Source organism: Aquila chrysaetos, chromosome Z, assembly GCF_900496995.4.
Source record: "Aquila chrysaetos chrysaetos chromosome Z, bAquChr1.4, whole genome shotgun sequence".
Taxonomy (NCBI): Eukaryota; Metazoa; Chordata; class Aves; order Accipitriformes; family Accipitridae; genus Aquila; species Aquila chrysaetos.
In genome coordinates this window covers 21,265,808-21,285,374 of record NC_044030.1, presented here as the reverse complement: position 1 = coordinate 21,285,374, position 19,567 = coordinate 21,265,808, and the positions used below count along the sequence as shown (strand labels likewise).

The 19,567-nt window shown below is 41.2% G+C and overlaps 1 protein-coding gene across 6 annotated transcripts in view; it reads left to right on the top strand.

The window, feature by feature from the left end:
• Positions 1 to 440: 440 nt before the first annotated feature.
• ZNF608 (zinc finger protein 608) overlaps positions 441 to 19,567 on the top strand; it is an 88,608-nt gene continuing 69,481 nt past the window's right edge. For 3 of the 6 annotated variants that reach the window (XM_030004926.2, XM_030004930.2, XM_030004931.1), the window contains exons 1-2: positions 2,384 to 3,020; positions 3,943 to 4,990. In XM_030004926.2, the coding sequence (XP_029860786.1) occupies positions 4,103 to 4,990 (888 nt within the window). In that variant the 5' untranslated portion in view covers positions 2,384 to 3,020; positions 3,943 to 4,102. Of the gene's footprint in view, positions 772 to 940; positions 1,360 to 2,383; positions 3,021 to 3,543; positions 3,605 to 3,942; positions 4,991 to 19,567 lie in introns of those variants that run through there. The other 3 variants (XM_030004927.2, XM_030004928.2, XM_030004929.2) reach the window with 3 other exon arrangements.

The window sequence follows — 19,567 nt, the reverse complement described above, 5'->3', positions numbered from 1 at the left end:
CTCCACCTTGGTTTTCTATTTTTTCCCCTCCTCCCTCTCTCTTTTTTTTCCCCTAAGCCCTAAATGTTATATAGGATAATTGAAATGGGAAACATGATTTGTATCTGGCTGCAGCAGGAGGCTGCCGACTGTAGCACTCGGCGCCGGCTGAGGGCTGCAGAGCGAGGGACTCTGCGTGTGTGTGTGTGTGGGGGGGGGGTGTATGCGTGCGCTAATGCCTCTGTGTACAATGTGTGTGTGTGCGTGCGTGTTTCTGTCTCTCACCCTCGCCGGCAGGCAGGAGGAGCGAGGGACCAATCAGAGAGCCCGGTTTCATAAAAGCTGGCTTCTGATTGGCCAGGAGGGAAAGGGCATCGTGAACAAAGAAAAGTCCCTCTCAGGTACCTCGCCGGAGCGGGCTCCCGCTCCCGCGCCCGCTCCCGCGCCCGCTCCCCCGCCCCGGGGGCAGCGCTGCGTCCCCTCTGTGTGTGTGTGTGTGTGTGTGTGTGTGTGTGTGTGTCTGTCTGTCTGTCTGTCTGTCAGTCAGTGTGTGTCAGCCTGTGCGGGGACAGACACAGATGCGATTTTTTTCTTCTCTCCCCCGTTTTTATTTTTGTTTTAATTTTGTTTCTAGAAAGAAAGGAAGGTTCATGGTATCTGGTGCTCTCTTCTTCCAAACACAATAAATCTGTTGAAGACATTAGATTTTTTTTCCTAAAATAAAAAGCGGCTGCAACAAAAACACACTCAATGCAGTTAGAAGGAAAAGGTCAACTCGATCCAATACAGACCGTAAGTACGGTTGCGTGGTGTGTCTATAGCACTTAGAGGGGATTTTTTTTTTTTTCTCTGCAAAGGGGAGTGTTAAGAGTTTTGGGAGTTGAGATAACTAGGGTTTTTGGGGGCTTTAAAAAAAAAAAAGAAAAAAGAATCCCACAAGCAGGATGAGTTATTTGAGGGAAATAAGAGGGTGAAAGCACTGTAGTCACACAAATCATACTTGACGGTGCACTTGGGGGGCGTTAAAGCATAGTGCCTTTTTGGGGTTTTAACTAACCAAGGGGGAAAAATAAAAGTGACACAATTACCGACAAGCCTGCATACCTCCCCCTCCCCCCTCGGCCCCGAGAGCAAGGCGCTCGTTAGCGGAGTGATGGGGTACCGACAGATCCCGGCGGCGCGGGAGGCATTTCTCCCGTCACACCGGGACGCCAGAAACGCGAGGCTGGAGCTGGAGCTGGAGCTGGGGCGGGGGGGGGGACGGGACGGACGGTGGGATCGCCCGTTGGTCGCCGGTGCCGTGGCCGTTTTCCCCCCGCCCGGGTCTCCCAGCCGGCCGCCGCTCGCCGTCCCGAGGGGAGAGGAGGGGAAAGCCCCGAGGTAACGGCACCCCCTCGCCGGACCGCCCGGAGGTTGGCGGGGGGTGTGCGGGGGGTGGGGGGGAGGCGTGTGAGCTGGGTTGTAAGGTGTTTCTCGGGAGCACCCGCTTTGCGGCGGCACCCCCGGGCCCCAGGGACTCCCCTCGGCCGCGGGGGTGGCGGCGAGAGGCCGGGGCGAACGGCAGACCTGACGGGCTCTGCCTGCTTGTCCGTCGTCTGTCTGTCTGTCGCGGTGTGCTTTTTGCGTGTTAAAGACCCGACCCGTATTCGCTGGTTACGCTTGTCACCCATTTTTGTTCTCACGACAACCAATGGAGCCCGCCAGCCTCACGTGACGCGGGCGGCCTGAACTGTAACGGAACCGCCGCGCCTCGGGGGTTGGCGGTTGCTGGCGCGAGCGCCCCTCCTCCCCCTCCCCTCCCTCCCCCCTCGCCCGCCACCGGCAATTCATTACGGCTTTTAGCTTCCCATCGCCGGCTAATTAAAAATACCAAGCTAAAGCTCCGGGACCGTCTGAGGGGGCGAGGGGGGGGCGAGGCGAGGGGAGGGGAGTGAGGGGGGGGGGGGGGTAGAAGTAGGCTGCGAGGTTTGCCCAGACAATAAGGTGGGAGCGATCTGTCCTGAAAAAAAGGTCGTCTGCTTTATCTCCTCGGACTCTAATTACTGAATTACTTACCGCATGACTGATTAGCCCAAGCTCCTGGGTTTTTCTTTTTCTTTTTTTTTTTTTTCCCGAGAAAGCAATTTGAAACTCTGATCTGTGCCTATGCTTTTTTAATTATTTTTAAAAAGCGCTGATTTGAGGCGGGGGAGACGGGGACAGACACCCCCCTCCCCGAAATGTTATCCCTGGGAAAATTTACTTCGTTTGAGAGCACGCTGTCCTTCCTCCACTCCCACAAAATGTTTTGATAACCGGTTTATCAGATCAGTGATTCCCCCCTCCCGTTCCTCCTCCTCTTCCTCGCCACCCCCGCCCCCCCCCCCTCCCCCGCTTCCCTTCAAGTTACTTCAAGAAATCAGATCTGTCAGGACGGGCGAAAAAAATGCCACTTCCCAACTAACAGGCGGAATCCAGCCCAGATTTTCAGTCCTTTCTTCTTCTTTTTTTCCTTCCTCCCTTTCACTAATTTATCCCGATGTTAGCACATTCTGTCTTGTAACACCCAGGCGCCTGTAGGTTTGTTTCATGGGATCATTACTTACTGATCAGGATGGCTCCCTGGTCCGGGGCTGAAGACGGAGTGTGAAGTTGGGGAAACATTTTTTTTTTTTTTTTAATTACTGTGATGATTATTACGTCTCGGTGCTTATTCAGGAAAAGCAAACAAACAAAAATCTGGTCCTTGATGCTTCAGTTCTGAATGTGAAATATTACCTGCCATCTGGTAAAGTTGTGAGGCTCAGCATTTTTTTTTAAATTTTTTTTCTTTTAAGCAAGGAGGAAAAAAACCTAAACAAACAAAAAAAGGACTTCTGATCCGTGTGCCAAAGTAGGGGGAGATATGTTACTGACCGATTTGTACTGGCTGAGATGATACTTGCTTTCTACTTCTTGATCACTTGCTCTTTAAGTAAAATGAGGCACAGAGTTGTTGCTGAGACGTGTGGGAACAGCATTTTGATTTGCTGGTTTAATTAAAAAATGATAAAGGATTAAAGGTAAGCATTATGCATATATATGTATCAGTATTTCGACAGTCGTCTGTAAAAGGGAGAGATCCCTTTAAAAATCGTTTTAACTAAGCTTTGTCAAACACACACTCATTTGCGGTCACTGAGGCCACCTTGGTGCAGATCACTTAAAGTGTATGTCTTAATCAGTTTCCTGTACAGTCAGTAATACTATATTTAACAGACCTAACAATTGTGTGACCTATGAGTACATTATAACTGCTTTGAGAACTGTTATCTTGAGAATATTTTTTTGAAGAAAAAAGACCTTTTTATTTCTTTTCTAATTTTTTTCTTTAACCTATGGATTTTAATATTTTCCAGTAAACATTTGTGTTTGTAGGTTGGTGGTTTTTAACAGAAGCTGTATTGTGGCAAGGAAAATGAGGTTTCCCACTTCCCTTAGCACTCCCTCTCCCCCCCCAAGAGATTAAGTGGAAGGAGGGTAAAAGATAGGAGAGTCACAAAACTTCAAGGGTCTGGTTTAAAGCCACAAAATCCATGGAATGCAGTGAAGAGTGAATCTGTGTCCTTCCTTTTCTCCCTTTCGTGCCTAGGTGGTCGTCCAAGAGGTTAGATTACAACATGTGCTCCAACAGCTAGGCACCACTTCTAAGACTGTATTTCCTGAGCTTTATGGATTTAAATCATGTAGTTAATTTTTTCTTTCTTTCTTTTTTTTTTTTTTTTGCGAACATGACTTTTTGACAGATTATGGATGTTGGTATAGAACTAGATTAAAGATGCTCACTGTAAAAGCATCACGGCCATTGCCTCCGTTTTAACAAACTTAAGAAAAAACCGTGGCAACGGTGAATGATTTTGCTCCCCCTACCTTGCCCCCTTTTTATTAGTTGTATTATATTCTGGTAACATCCAGACAAGAAATATTTGACTTTTTCTCTCACAGGACAAGGTGGACGTGGACTGTGGGTTGTGAACCTAGACACACCTGGGGGAGGAAGACAAGAAGAGTTGAACTTAAGAGAGCCCAACGGAGATAAACGAATGTCCCCACATCTCCAAAGGAAAGTTCATCGGATTTTTACTCTAGAGATCTCATCTTCAGGATGTCATTGAACACTTCCACTGCAGGAAAAGGTGTGGATCCAAACGCGGTTGACACTTACGACAGTGGCGATGACTGGGAAATCGGTGTTGGGAATTTAATAATCGATTTGGACGCCGATTTGGAGAAGGACAGACAGAAATTTGAGATGAATAATTCTACTAATACCACCAGCAGCAGCAACACCAGCTCCAAGGATTGCGGGGGTCTGGCTTCCAGTGGGGCTAATGCTACCTCAGCCTTAGCTGATGGCCTAAAATTTGCTTCTGTTCAGCCCTCTGCTCCCCAGGGGAATTCCTCTCACAAAGAGACTAGCAAATCAAAAGTGAAAAGGAGTAAAACTTCCAAGGATGCTAATAAATCTCTGCCTTCTGCTGCCTTGTATGGGATTCCTGAGATCAGCAGTGCTGGCAAGAGGCAGGAAGTCCAAGGGCGCCCTGGAGAGGCAACTGGCATGAATTCAGCACTGGGTCAAAGCGTGAGCAGTAACCCAAACGGCAATAATAACACCACCAGCAACAACACCACCATTGCCTCTTGTGGGAAAAACAAAGAGGAGAAACCAGGTAAAGCCCCGGGCAGCAGAGGCTCCAAGCGGGATAAGGATGCGGGAAAATCCAGGAAGGACAAGCAGCATGACCTGCAGCAGGGCCACCCCAATGGCAGTGGGGGTGGCAGCAGCCAAGCTCCCCCTGGGCACCTCTATGGCTTTGGGGCCAAGGGAGGTAGTGGTGGAAGCAGCAGCCCCTTCCACTGCACCTCCTCTGCCGTGGGGGAGGTGAGCAAAAGTACCCCGGATTCAGGGTTAATGGGGAACTCTATTTTGGTAAAGAAGGAAGAGGAGGAGGAGGACAGCCACAGGCGAATCAAGAAATTGAAAACAGAAAAGGTAGGACAAAGCTCCTCTCCACCTCTTCTCTTCTGTGTCTCCCTGTGTCTATAATAAATGTCGCACAACTGTGTGTTTGGCTCCTGTGTCCTTCTCTCTGCTATGTGTTTGTGACATCTATCTGTTCTTCCTCTTCCTCTTAAAAAAACCAAACCAAAACAAAACAACCCTGAGACCTCTTCCCTAGAGAGAAGATACCATGTTTTGAGTGCGCTGCTCTTCCTTAGGATTTCCCCTCCCTGTCCTCAGCCCTGGAGAACGTTTCTGTTTTGTCTGTTCCTTTTGGTCGCACTCACCCAGAAGGAGAAACCCCGAGATGACCCTGACTGAGCCATCCCTGGTTTTAGCAGAGAGCAGCAGTGTTGGTACCAGTGGGATGGCACGTGTTTGCAGGCTGGAGGTCTGTGTGTTTGCCTAGGGGGGTGCATAGCTCAGGCTCCAGGCGCTCTGTGCTGACACTTTTCCAAAACACTGGTGGGCATTTGCGGACATTCCTCTCCCGAAGTCTGAAGGGACCCCTCTCCCTTCTCCTCTGACCCGCTGTCTGGAGTCGAGATTGCACTTGGGGGGGGGAAACAGGAGGCATCGGCAGAGACCTGGGCTCCGCCATTGCGCTTCGTGGAGAGACGCGGGATGCTTTTCATACTGGGGGCTCCTGCCCAGAGGCCCCAAGAAGCTGGTGTGGATGGACGAGAGGGAGGAAGGAGCCGGCAGACAGGCGGTGCCTCTCCTCTTCCTGGAAGGAGGAGGCTGGGAGGAGAGGAATGCACCTTGTGCTGAGATGTGTGTGTGCAAAACAGCTTTTGGAACAGAGGGGAGCAGTTTGTCTCCTTTCTGGGGGAGCTTTCCTGTCTGAGCCCTGCTGGCTCTTGGATGTGAACTGCTCGTTTGTTGAGTGGTTGAAATGTATGAAAGAAATCAGATGGGGGGGGTGTGGTGTTTTTCCTCCTTTCCATTACCTTACGAAGGATGTTTTCTGTAAGAATAGATGGCCACGACTCTATGCGTCGGGAAGGGTGGGGGGAGAGCTTGGCTTTTGTAACCACTGGTTCAAGGAGGTTCTGGTGTCGGCGGGAATTGTTCTGTCTGTAGGGCAGAAGGCATCTTCTGGGGGACCTGGGGGCGAGCGTTGGCCCAGGATTACAAGTCCGATGAATTCTACAGGTTGTTAAAGATAACCTGGTCTGCCTGAAAAAATAAAGCAAACCAACACCCCCTGAATGAACAATCTTAGGGTGTTAGATTGTGGCTTTATTGTCAGCTGTTGGTCTTAAATTACCTGATTTTACAGCTTCCCTGAGCGAATGTTCAGAGATGGGAAAACTTTCGGGTTGGTGTTAACTGTACAGTCTGCAAGTGTCTGGGAGGGCTGAAGGTCTCAGGGAAAAGTTATGTCTTTTTATGCCCCATTACTGTCTGTTTTGTATTTCAGTCGTGTTGAAGTTTTTGTAATAATATTTAAGTTGACTGGAGGATTAGATTTGTGTGTTTGTGACATCAGATATTTGTTAAAACTGGAAGATAATTTCAAAGGCTTCTGTTCAAGGCAAGGAACAAATTAAATTTCATATTGTACGCATAATATTGCTTTTAAGGTAGCATATCTATGGATGAATTTGAATGAGCCTTGTGACCTTTTCTAAATGCAGATGAGAAAACCAGATTGCTGTAATTCATGTGTATATGTTTGCGCTTTGATTTATGGAAGTTCTGTTCACGGCGGAAAGGTGTCCTAAAATCTCACAGTCTCTTTATTAACTTAGTACAGTAGGCATTTACTTCTGTTGCCAATAGTCTTCAAATTGCAGTTCTCTAATCTGTTTTAACTATCTAGATAAATTGCCCTAATCCGGTCTTCACAATGGCTGTGGTTAAAGAGTCAGAGCCATTTGATTGGATTCAGTGGCTGCCTGGAATGTGGGAGGTACTGCCCTTTTGCAACCCCCTTAGCCTTTTAATCTCTCAGCCAAATGTTCACATTCAACAATTTTGTTTAGCTGGCAATCTGAACATTTCGGTATCTCAAAGGCTGCTGTCATGGCAACAGAGATTAGAGGGTGGTGTGGTTTCTTCCGTTTTTGTGTTCTTTTCACTCTCTAGTCACACAGGAAATTGTATGAAGAATCCATATACATGGGAGTAATGTGACGTGCAGTGTACATTGGATGGCATGCAAATTCAGAGCAAACATGTATGGAGCGGCTCAGAGCCAGTGGTACACTTCGTGTTGTAGTTGTTACTCCAGGAGGAGGTTTGGAGCTTGCATTTCCAGTAACAGCCACTGACTGCTGTTGGAACACACCGACTTTAATACAGGCTTCGCACATTAGAGTCGTGCAGTGTTGGCCATTGTCTGGGACAATGGTGTGCTTGCTGGCTGTCTTAAATAACATCCCTTAGTGTTTCTCTTCCCAAAGAATGTTCACTTCTAGACGTACAATAATAATAAAGCTCTTTGCTGACAATGGTTGCAACCTTAAGCCCAGCCTGTGGCACTGTTAGCAAAACTTAAGTGTTCTGGCTTTCTTCCCAAATGTTTAATAATAATTAGAAATATATATTTTTTTAAGGGTTTTAGATTCCTTAAGTGTTCTCGCTTTGGCTGTTTATACACTAGAACATATATGCTGTACATGCACAAAGCACCTTGTGTCTATAGATATATAATTTTCAAGCCTGCATGTTAAAATCAATTTCCAGTTATCTTAATGTTGTGAAAGATGTCTCATGAATTTGGATGTTTCCTCTTAGATACAAAGGAGTTCATGCCTGCCAATTCAAAATCTACAGGTTTCTCTAAGTGGTGTGGTATATAATACTGCATTTGTTTACTATTTGTGAAGAACTTGGAGCAGATTCCCAGGAGTTGTAGTTACTGTTCAGCTTTCACAGCATGCTTCAGTGTCTATTTTTGGTCTATTTATTCTGTTTCCTTGCTGCAGAAAGTCATGTAGAACATGATAAATTGGATCTTATGAAGCCTAATTAAATCAATGACTGTGTTCTGCTGGCTCTTTTATGCGGAAACCGCAAGTACGTTGTAAAAGTTGCCACTCCCCTAATATGTGGATAAAGTCAAAGTATGCTGTAATTCTAAGATGTTTGAGCTATATTTGTGCAGCCCATTTTGTGGTTAAGCCACCAGTGACATGTCTGAATAAGTAGCTTTGACAGGTAGGCTAACCACTGCTAAGATTTTTGGTGTTAAAACCTGTCTCCATTTTCCATTTCTCATCCATACCGTTTTTAGCACAGTTACTGACTGTTTGTCAGCATGAACTCTTCATCTGTTTCAGCCAAGTTTTTTGTATTTTTAACAGCTGTTACACTGAAGAGTGGTCACAGTGTCTACAAGAATTTGCTTTGTGTGTGTTGCAGGGAGATTTGGGGATTCAAACACTCAGAATTTGAGATATGGGAAAATTCTATCTGGCATGTGAAAATCAGTATGTTTACGTGACAATAGTACAGAAGATACAAAGCCATAATCAGAAGTGTCTAGTTGCAGGTTTTTAAATGAATCAGTCTAGTGATACTCCAGGATTGAGTTTTTCTCTTGTATTAGCTTATTGCTTCTCATCAAGACTGTATTTCACATCTGAAAGTTGTCTTCGGCAAATTAACATGTTGGCTGGTATTGTTTATTTTATCTTCACTGTTTTTTTTTTAATAGCGGGATTGAGAGTGTTTTACACTTCATCAGGAAACTGTGTGCATTTTACCTATTGATGTAAATCATTTAAGTACATGCTTTGATTGATGATGTTATGGAGATATGCTTTTCATGTACTTTTCTTGCCAGCCTTGTGTGTAGTTTATTCACTGTGAAATAAAAGGGCAGGGAGGTCACTTGCTGTAATTAAAGAACAAAGTCTATTGTTGTTTGACAGCAAACTGTTTTGAAAGCTACATAAGGGATTTAGCTGTTAAAAACATTGATAACTATGGGTGTCTAACAATAAGCACAGCTCAAGGTTCTTAAAGTTCTGTAGTGCTGTCTAGTAGTGTGACGGTGCTTTTTGAGCTGGGTGAAGAGGTGTTGCCCTTTGGCCGAGGAAAGCTTTCCGTGTGAACCTGCTGACCTCTGCCAATATGTATGACCAGATCTGCTGTTGAATTCCTGTGCAAAGCAAGAGTTAGCGTAGCACAATGGAGGCTGGTCTAGAACATTTATAAAATAAAGTAGGGAAGCTGATAACCTTACTTGGAACTACTGGAAAAATGTTTCACTTTCGGCATTGGTAATTTTACAATTTTAATAACTTCATAAATACCCAGTAAAAAGGAAGGGATTGATTGTCCAGATGTCATGAGGTTAACCATGTTCTCCATGTTAGAGGGCTTTCCTGCAAGACTGTTTTAATTATAGCTATATAAAGACTTGTTTTTCCAAAGTAGCATTTTATAGTCCAATAAATGAAATGTATGTTAAAAGTGCTAAGCAAAATCTCCCGTAACCATAGAGGTGTTCAATAACCAGATTCAAGTAACGTGGAAGTACCATCTGTTCCTAGTTTTTAGCATAAACCCAGGAATTGAATAGCTGAGGTTTGATCATATTTTCCGACTCTCTATTATTATTATTATTATTATTATTATTATTTTTATTATTATTATTATTATTATTTCACATGGCACTTTATAGAAGCTTTCTGAAATGCAATAATACAGGAGAGACTGTGAAAACACATGTTCGTACATACAGTTAACCAGTTCCACTTTCATTTAAAGAGATTTCCAGAAGCTCAGTCATTGAAGAATTTATAATAGTGAATCACCTCCTGCGGGCAAACACAATAAGGGTCAGTTCTTCAAAGGTCTTACTATTTAGGTAGAACCTGAATTATTCTGTCAACTTTTCCCTACGAGGTAAAAGGAAGGGGGGGCGGGGGCTCTCAAAGGATAACTTTAGCAAGCTCTTATCAGTCACCTAATTGCATATGATAAAACCATTGACTAAAATTTTCCATGCAGAGACTTTTCAGCTCTTCAGAGAAGTGTTCTAGAATTGTTGATAGGGGGAAAATTACTCTTTTAAAGATAACTTAAGTTCTGAACTGTTAGGCAATGAGATTCTTGGCTGCAGCCTACAAGCCCTGGATAAAACGCCATCCGGCCTTTGTTTGAGGTCTTTTACTGAAGCTAATGACTGGTCTTGTGCCGCCCTGAGATAAATGACATTATCTCTGAGTGGTCTGACAGGAAACAGACATGTTAATGGTGAAGCTGCGGGGAGGATCTGCTGTAGCTCTTGACAAAAGAGTAAAGCTTGGACCCCTGGTTGTGATCATTAACACATAATGCATTCCAGCTTCTCCTACCAGGGCCTCGATAATTGGAAAGCTATTTTATCGACAACAACGTAAATCATAAATTTGAAATGTGCAGTTTTTCTTACATGCTAAAACTCGTCGTCCCCCCCCTTCCCCCGAAATGAATGATCTAGTTTTTAAAAGGTGTCATCTGTAGGCTCTGTAGTACTAATGTTTGTGGGAGATTCAGTGGCCTGCTTTCCGTTAATTGGATACATGCTTTGCATTGCTGAATGCAGGTTCCCCTTTATTTGCTCTGTTATCCATGCGATTTGCATTTGTGAAAGTAGGCTAAAAGAGTAAAAAAAAAAATAAATCTGTGTTTCTCCACATCTTACATGGTGTTACTGGTACATGTGGTATCGAGCACATTTTACAAGCATCATCAGGAATATGGTCTCAGAAGTACTAACATTTCTGCTATCAGAAACACCAACTTTACTTCTGTTCTGGATAAAGACATACATATTTTGGATTTCCATCACCCACCCTTGACAAAATGTAAGATTACTTCCACAGCTGCTTAGGCATCTTTGTGTCCTTGCCACATGTTCTGTATTTCTCAGATACAGTATTCACTTTTTGAATGGCATGCCAGCTACATGTTCCAGATTTGTTCCATGTTATACAATTGGGATTGCTGAATATAACCCAAGTTTTGAAGTCTGCCTTGCTCTGAGCTAAGATACTTTGTACGATGATCCAACAACCAGGTTATTCTTTATGTATTCTTAGCACTGTACCAGCTTTATATTGTACTTATATAATGTTCTAACATACATGGTGATATGTCACTGTGTTTCCTGAAAGGCTAGAGAGATTATCTGATTTCTTAACTGTGCTTTATTTCTTACAGCAGAAATACATCCTCCCATGAGTCCTCAGATAGGGTCACACCTGTGGATCTGTGGATGCAGTGACTTCAGTTGAAGGGCTGGCCATGGTTTTGCTAAAAACTAGTGTTTGTTTTTAGTGTGTTTACATGTCAAGGAGTTATTTTTATTTCTTAATCACAGAAAATGTATTGATCTTTTTAAAAATTTTGGTCTTTACGTAACATTCCGTGTTGGGTGAAAGACAGTGAAACAGTGTTCCCTGAAAATTTCTGATGATGACAAAATAACAAAAAGTAAATAGCTTTTTAAAATTTAGAAAAGTTAATTTATATTTTTTCTTCTTTTTTTTTCCCCCAATTTGATGAACTTTTTTGTCGTCTTCTCTTTTTGCACCAGAATGTTTCTGGCCAGTGGAGCTCTTTTGTGGTGCAGCATTTTGCCAAAGTGAATAATAATACAAGCTATCATTTTTTAATTTGCTTTAAAATATGTTTGAAATGAGATAATTTTAATAAAGATAATTACCAGTTTTCATAGCAGGACTTGAGGGTTTTTCTTAAAATGAGATTTTAAATCACAAGATTTTGTTTTATTAATTATTACATTCTTGAATTAAACCCACAATTTACTGCAGGGTATGAGTAGCCATTTCGGCAAATATGAAGATCAGACTATGACTTTTGGTTGTGCTGTAGCCAGGGTTTCAGTCAGCACACTCTATTGCATTTTCTCTTTTAATTCTGACTAAATGGTCTTGGCAATTGGAACAAAGCCTTTACATTTGAATGAAAGGTTGTAAAACTATTCAGAGTGACTTGACTGACAAGCAAGTTCTTTGTTGTTTCTCCATCCCCCCCTTTTTTAAAAAAGCTGAGAGAAAATTCGGGGGGGGGGTGGGAATAGGTAGTTTCCTCTGATGCCCCTTTTTGCGTGTACATGTATACATACATAATACATATGCTTATATATAAGATTACTTGATTAAACAACTTAAGTGACCGCGTAGGGTAAGTTGCATGCAATAAAATAGGATTGGTGACTGTATGTATAGGTTTTCCAGCTCTAGGGTAGCAATGGTGTTTAAATTTTCTGAACTCTTAAGCCAACAGTGGAAGTGAAAAAGTTGCATTGTAGTGGCAGATGTTTATAATATGTCTGCTTTTCCTGTAAGTTGGCAAATACTGCAACATCTTAAAACGAAGGGATCAACTTTTCTAGCATCCAACTGTAACGTCCACTGAGGCTATTCAGATCAAAGCCATTGGTAATTAAATGTGAATGCTCTTTGTTTCAGCAATTCTGAAGTGAAGACGTGCTACATTGAATTGTATGTCTTTTATGTAAGTCTTCCTCAACCATTTTGACTTGGCAATTTTCAGAAAAAACAAATATTGAACATTTGGTTCCCTTATCTTCTCCCATCTTCTTCTCCCAGTTTTTGAGTCTTCCTAGCCTGAGTCTTATTCCTGGGCACAAACCCAGCTTGGCTGAGGTGTTTCTGTCTCCTGAGAATCTCCACCAAACAATAACGTAAGAAAAATGTCCTCATGGGGTTGTTTGAAGCATGTGCCAATAGTGGCATGTGAATGCAGTTTTTGCAGTCAGAAGAGCAAATTAAAATGTATTGATTGTGGTTACTTGGTGTTTTCAAAACACTGGTATTCTAGTTGTTGAATTGTCTTGTCATGTTAACCAAGAAGCAGATGGCATTATGCCACAGAAGTGTATTTTTACTTAAAGGAACTTTAGAGGTTTTGATGTGTTTTCTTTTCTTCTTATTTCCCTGATGGCTTCTTTTTATTGAAGAGTAACATGAGGAGACCTGGTAGCAATTTTATTGCTTTCCCATAACAGTTTGAAATAATAGCTTGGTCTTTGGTTGCCAGTCAAGTTTCTACCAGTCAGCTTGATTCTGTTTTTTATCATGTGGCAGTGGAATATAAGAAGTACATGTTTGTAGTTTGCCCTCAGAAACTGGCTCTTTTTTTTCATGCCTCAATTAGCAACAGAAGACTAAGCTCCAATTGGTCACACTTTTGTGAACTCCTAGAGCTCGCTTTCTTCATTCTGATAAAAGAAAGCGCCAAGTTTAGGCTTGGTTTCCCAGGAAATTTTGAGGCACATCTGGCCTCTTTAACCGTGTGCCGTAGACAGTTTGATTTTGCACACATTTAGTAATTTGCATTAGCCATTGAATTAATTCACGGGTTTTGTTAAGTCCATGCCTACGCCCCCCAACATAAATTCACACTACTCAAATTCCACCTTACTGATGAATTTCAGTGATGCTGTGCTAAACTATGGTAGAAATACGTCTGTCACAGGAGTGGTACCATAGGTGTCTGTTACATAAGCATAACTTTTGTAGTTTTCACAGCTTTCCTCAAACAGTAAGAAGAATGGAAAGCAACTTGTAATCTCCTTTCTCATACTGCATAGGGCCAGACCAAATTATTTTTGGATTTCCTGTCACCTCCTTGGCTGATTTCTGTGGATGGCTTATGTTAAAAGCAACAATAATATTTGAATTGGAAGGGTTTGGTCTTTGGGTTTTCATTCTTCGTGGAGAACTGTTTATTTGTGTGTGGTTCGCCACACTACATGGCTAGTACTATCAAATCTGTGCTTTATTATAGGCTTATAGCAGTGGAGTAATGGCAGTAGTTGCATGTTTTGGGGTTTCATGTTCTTGCCAATTCTTCCTTTTTGAAGGAGGGAAATGAAAGTAGATCTGTATCTCTGCGACAAAAGGTAATAGAAGCAAATACAATTAGAAATGGACCTCATTACCCAGTTGAACTTTGTTTTGCAGCTAGGAGTTTTAAATCTGGTTTAGTAAATGTCCAGGGAGTTGTTTAGTTAGCTGGCGCTGATGATAAGAATCTAATATTCCAGGAGTATTTCTGGATATATCGAAGATATTTGACATAAAGTTTTACTGGTTAATTTTTGCCCTGGGCTTAATGTTAGGCAGTGTATGTTGAATTGCACTGGAGTTCTGGAATTTGAAGGAGAAATACTGCTGCAATTTGAGAACAATGAAGGTGGTTGTTCCACACCCAGTGTTACTAAAAAACTAAATTCATGTTTTTACCCACTTCAGCCAGTAGTAAGGCGCAGTATCATGTAATAGTGTTACTAGTTGCTGTTTAAGGACAGGATTGTACGTGTGTGTATGTATGTATATCAATATATATACTTATATACGGGGGAGGTGGATATGTATATATGTATATATGTATATATGTGTGTGTGTGTGTGTGTGTGTATATATAAGAAAAAAGAGCTGCTACTGTTTTATAAATACAGCAACTGAGTTTTGGCTAATAGTCTATATTTACATTTCATGTCCAGATCCTTTAACAATCTTTCCTATGATGCTGCACCAGATGCCAAACATTGAAGGAGAAAGCTAGCAGCTGTTTCCATTACAGCATTGGTACATTAGCCTCTACACTTTATTTTCATTTTTATATTCCCCTCCAACCTTTCCTAATCACCTTCTAAAAAGGATTTTTTCCCTCTTGCCTCTGATATATGTCTGCTAGGTTCTGTGTTATTTGTAGCTTAAAAATATAAAATCTGTGTGATTTTTTTTTTTCTCTTAAGAGCTTAATGCTTTGACTCTTGCTCACAGTGAGCAAGGGCTTACAGCCCTTTCTCAACTCAAGTAAGTAGTTAATTGCATTATGTCTGTGTGAGCCCTACTTGAGATGAGTCCACGTTACAAAACAGGGCCCAGTATGACCAATTTGATTATTCTTGTAACAACTTGAACCACTGTTTGATTTATATTTTTTTTTGCACACCACCTGAATAGTGTTTTGTTCATTTTTACTCTTTCCTTCACCATCTCTCTGAAAAATAATAGCTTCATGGCTGTATGCTGTTATTGCTGAGATATGACCGAAAACTGCATGCAGTACAGTGAAGCACATTCATTTTCATCTAGTACCCGTTTATTGCCTTGAGCACTGTAAATCTGTCAGCTCTTCACGATGCTTTCACCTCTTTCTTCATTTGCTCCAGCTTCTAGTTTGACAATGTTCCCCTGAGGCAGAATTCTAATCTGCTTCCAATTAGTTGCAAAATGTGACTCAAATTTCCACATTATGGCTGCTGTTTTACTTGCACGCACACATCTAGAAACAAATTAATACTCGTGAATATTTATTTTTGAGCCTTTAGATTTACTCTGGAAGGAAAAGTTGCGAACTATTTTCAAACTACTTCCAAGATTTACATTTTTCCTCAAACTGGAATATTTATTATAGGTTTAAAATGCCTCTTACTGCTTAAATTTTAGAAAACCTTTACAGCCAGTGTGTAATTATTGAAGATATATTGCATATGGATATATTCGAAAAATGAACAATACTTATAATTAAGGTTAAAATTTGGTTGTGATTGCTGTGCCAATTCAGGATATGAGGCACTTCTTTTCTGCAGGGCTAGCACAACATTTTTTTCTTTTAGCCTTTAACTAGTTTTTCAGGATGAACATACTTATCTGCCACCTGTCTGCCTGCCACCTATTATCTGCAACTCCAGAAGCTGTCATTTGGCTGGGGGGAGGGAGACAGAGACTTATTTGGTCTTTGGTGAGTCTCAATAGGTACAGCTAATTAAAATCTGTTTGTGTGTGTCCCTTTGTATGTGTCTGTACCTGTGTGTGCATGCATATGCATGAGTACACGGGTGTACCTTTAAAATATTTTATATAATTTGAGTTTTCAGGATTCTCCTATAGTGTTCATACTCCTATGAGCAGTTGCAGTAGCAATATGGCCTTTACTGTTGTATTCATTGGGGAAGAAGTGAAATTTTGAGTGTAATGTGTGGAAATCTAGACTAAAACACTGTGGAGAGGACTGGAATCTAAACCCAAGTGGGAGTCTGAACTTCAGTCCTTGTTCAGGCAAAAGGGGCATTGGCGGCTCCATGACAATTCTGCTTTATTGCCTGTCCACCTCAATGCCTTATGTCTGTAGTTGCCTATATGGAGAAACACAGTGTACTTAATTCAAATATACTAGTAGCTAAATTTATAGGTGCAAATCTTTAGTGGAGCTTAGCACTCTGGAGCTTGGCAGATTGATGTCAGCAGCCATAATAGACTTTAAATAGGCTTGCAGAATTTCATTGAAAGTATGTTGCTGAAGTTGATATTGCTAAGTACCTGTCATTTCTAAATGAGATTTACACCTGTAAATTGAGCTTTTCATTTACAATAATTCACTTATTTATAGACAATTTAAAAAAAATATTTCATTGTCTTTACCGTCCCACATTGAGGTGGTAGCCTGCTAGCCCCATGTTGTATGTATAAACATCTGAATGAAGGCAAACACACACATGCTGTGTTTCGGTTCATAGTCCCTGAGAACTTATTTTCCACCAAGAACAAAAATGTAAAAATAGAGCTAAAGGAAAATGACCTTGATGTTACTTTGTTTTCTCTTGGGTCATGAGTGACTTTTTAACTGCAGAGATGAGAAACCTAACATGTTATTTATTTCTCTAAAAGTTTTGCTGACTCTAGTAGACTCCTGTGATTCACAACATTGTTTTATAAGGAAACAATATTTGCAAACATTGTGAAATGCTGCAGCAGCACGACTTTCTTTTTCTCATACAACATCGAAGTTTTTTTTTCTCATACAACGTCCAAGTCTTTGAGGTTCAGCTCTGTAACCACAGTGAACTGCAGTTCTTGTGATTGCCAGTTGTTGAGAAAAAAGTACAGAGACAGTTAAAACTGGAGTGAAAAGTATGTATTTGTAGCTTACAATAACTGACTTAAAGACATCCAAAGTGTTTAACCAGGCCAGCACTTACAAAACCACCCCCACACATCCACACGTATGGGTACACACACACACACACACACGCAACCACACATTATTAATTTTTCAGGCAAAAGCCACAGTGCTTCAGAGAAGCATTAAATGCTTTTGTTGATAGCTTATAGTTTTATAAACTCTAAATGAGCTTATTGCCTTTTAACCAGCACTAAATAATAGAAGAACCTATGAGCCTCCACATTGGACAGCAGCCAAGCAGCCAAAGAAAGGAGAGAGAAAAAAAAAAGAACTGAATGGTTTAATTGTGGAGCAAATCATTTGTTTACAGATTAAGACCTATTTGGTAGCCAAATCCTATGGACAAGGAGGTGAAAGAATGAGGCGCTAAGGTACAGGAAATGAGCTTTATATTTTGTCACTAAGTCCTGCTATTTTTGCCTCCTAAAGCAGAGGAGGCAAGGAAAAAATGAATTGTTTAAACAGCAAAGACTGCTGAGCAAAGTGCACATATTAAGTAGGAACAAAAGGGTGGGAGAAGGGAAGTGTTGGTGCGTTTTACATGCTGACAAGAACCTGACAACTGGAGCTGCTTCCAGCTAAGGGGCACCAGCCGGTGGCAAGAGGAGCTGCCCTATTTTGTTTTCCGTCTGAATGGCATGGGGGAGAAATGCCTGTGTTAATGTGAGCAAACATAATACATTTTCTTGAACCTCTGTCCCTGAAATGCAGTTTGGCTTGCTCGCAAGACCTTTTTTTCCCCTCTTTTTTTCCTCTCTCTCTTTTTCTCCTCTCCTTTTTCAGAGCAAGTTTTTTAAATGGGCCTTTGTTTCAGTATCATAATTAATTAGTTGACAGTTCAAATGGTTCAGAAGTGCTTGTGATTCCTGCTTTATTGTTGTACAACATTTTTTTAAAGACCTACTTACTGGTGGCCTGTAAATTTGAAGATACCATTTTCATGAGTCATTGGTTTAAAGATCAAAGTCAAGAAAGGATTACAGCAAAAGTGGAGTAACCTCTACAGTAAAGGTTGTTTAAGCTTCTTCATTTGAACCTCCTCTTTTTCAGTAATTTATAGCCTTTCAAAACTGCTACCTTTTGAGTTGATTTTTCTGTGACTTCTTTACTGTAATTTCCCCACCATCACCACTGTGAAAATTTACAAAGTCTGAATAGGGAAAATGTGTATTAGGGGGAAAAAAGTAATGGAAAAGAAAACACTTTATTTGTACAGGACATCCCTTCTGCCAGTAGCTTGGTAGGCAAAACCTTCTTGGAAAATGTGTTATGATTGTTTGTGTGAAAATTGGCTTTGATTTGATCAGATTATGAACCTTCTGAAGAATATGTTTGGCCTATGTAAAACTGGCTATAAATATGCCATTTTCCATCTTCAGTGGCCATAGTAACTTTGCATGAGAGAGGGAGTAGGCATAGGTGAGTTTGGCAAGTTGTGTCTGGTCATCTGAAGTCATTATAAAATATGCTTTTAGTTTGATCCCCTTTCAGTTATAATAAAATGGACATTGATGTTTTTATCCCTTTGACTAGTGGCAAGTTTATGTAAAGAAAAATCAAAAGATGCAGGAAAAAAAGAACTTGTCAGTTGCTCATATTTGAAATCCAGTACAGGAATAGGAAAGTTTTTAGTGTACACTGTATTGGATAGTTTCCATAAGGGGACAGGAAAGGAGTTAATAAGCTTCAGGTGTGGCCTTTTAAGTGCTTAGCAATGCTATGTGTTGTTTCTTTTCATATTGTTGATTGAAGTTTACTGACGAGATATAAAATGTTACTCTCAGCTTATATATAAACAAAGAGCATTGCCAGTAGCTTGTGCTATTAAAAATATTACTCTCTCGAACTGTAGTCTACTAAGTAGTAACCATAACAACAGTATTCTTCTTCATGGAGTGGTTTTTTCTTTGTATTTAAGTTTCCACTGTATTTCCTTATCCAGAGAATGACAGAGAGTACATGGTGAAGTGCATGTATCTGTATCCCCAAGTAACAGGCCACTTCAGCCATTGCATTTAGAGGTGGAATGTGGTTGCTTTGAAATGAACAGAAGTATTAGCACTAACATCTCTGCAAGGAGAATAGTGCCTTGAAAGTTACGTAAAAATTGGGTCTCTTCTATGCAGTCTAATTATATGCATATCTGTGTATGTTTATGTCTCTTCGTTTTCTCCCTAGGCAGTGAAATGACTATTTTCATTGGAACATTAAACCAGTCTGTTATCTGATGTCCTCTATTTGGTAAACTGAGCGTTGACATTGTATTTTAAGTGATTGAAAGCAGTGTTCTAAGTGACCCTTAAAGAACTTTACTTTACATTATGTTCTGGTATTGCGATTTTGTTCACTTTGTACTTTAGAACTTGTACAATGTGACTGGCAGAGCTAAAAACCAGTCTGTAATAGGAAATTTGCAGTAGGAAATTTTAAGGCATAGCCTCTGTGTGGTAGTATTTTTTTGCGTCTACTTACAAGTATATAATTTTATTATATAAATAATATATATTTATAAGCATCTGGTGCCTCTAACAGATACACGGATGGTCTTCACACTGCAGGTTAAAAATGATAGCATTGAAATAACAGGTGAAGTTTAATAAATTCTCA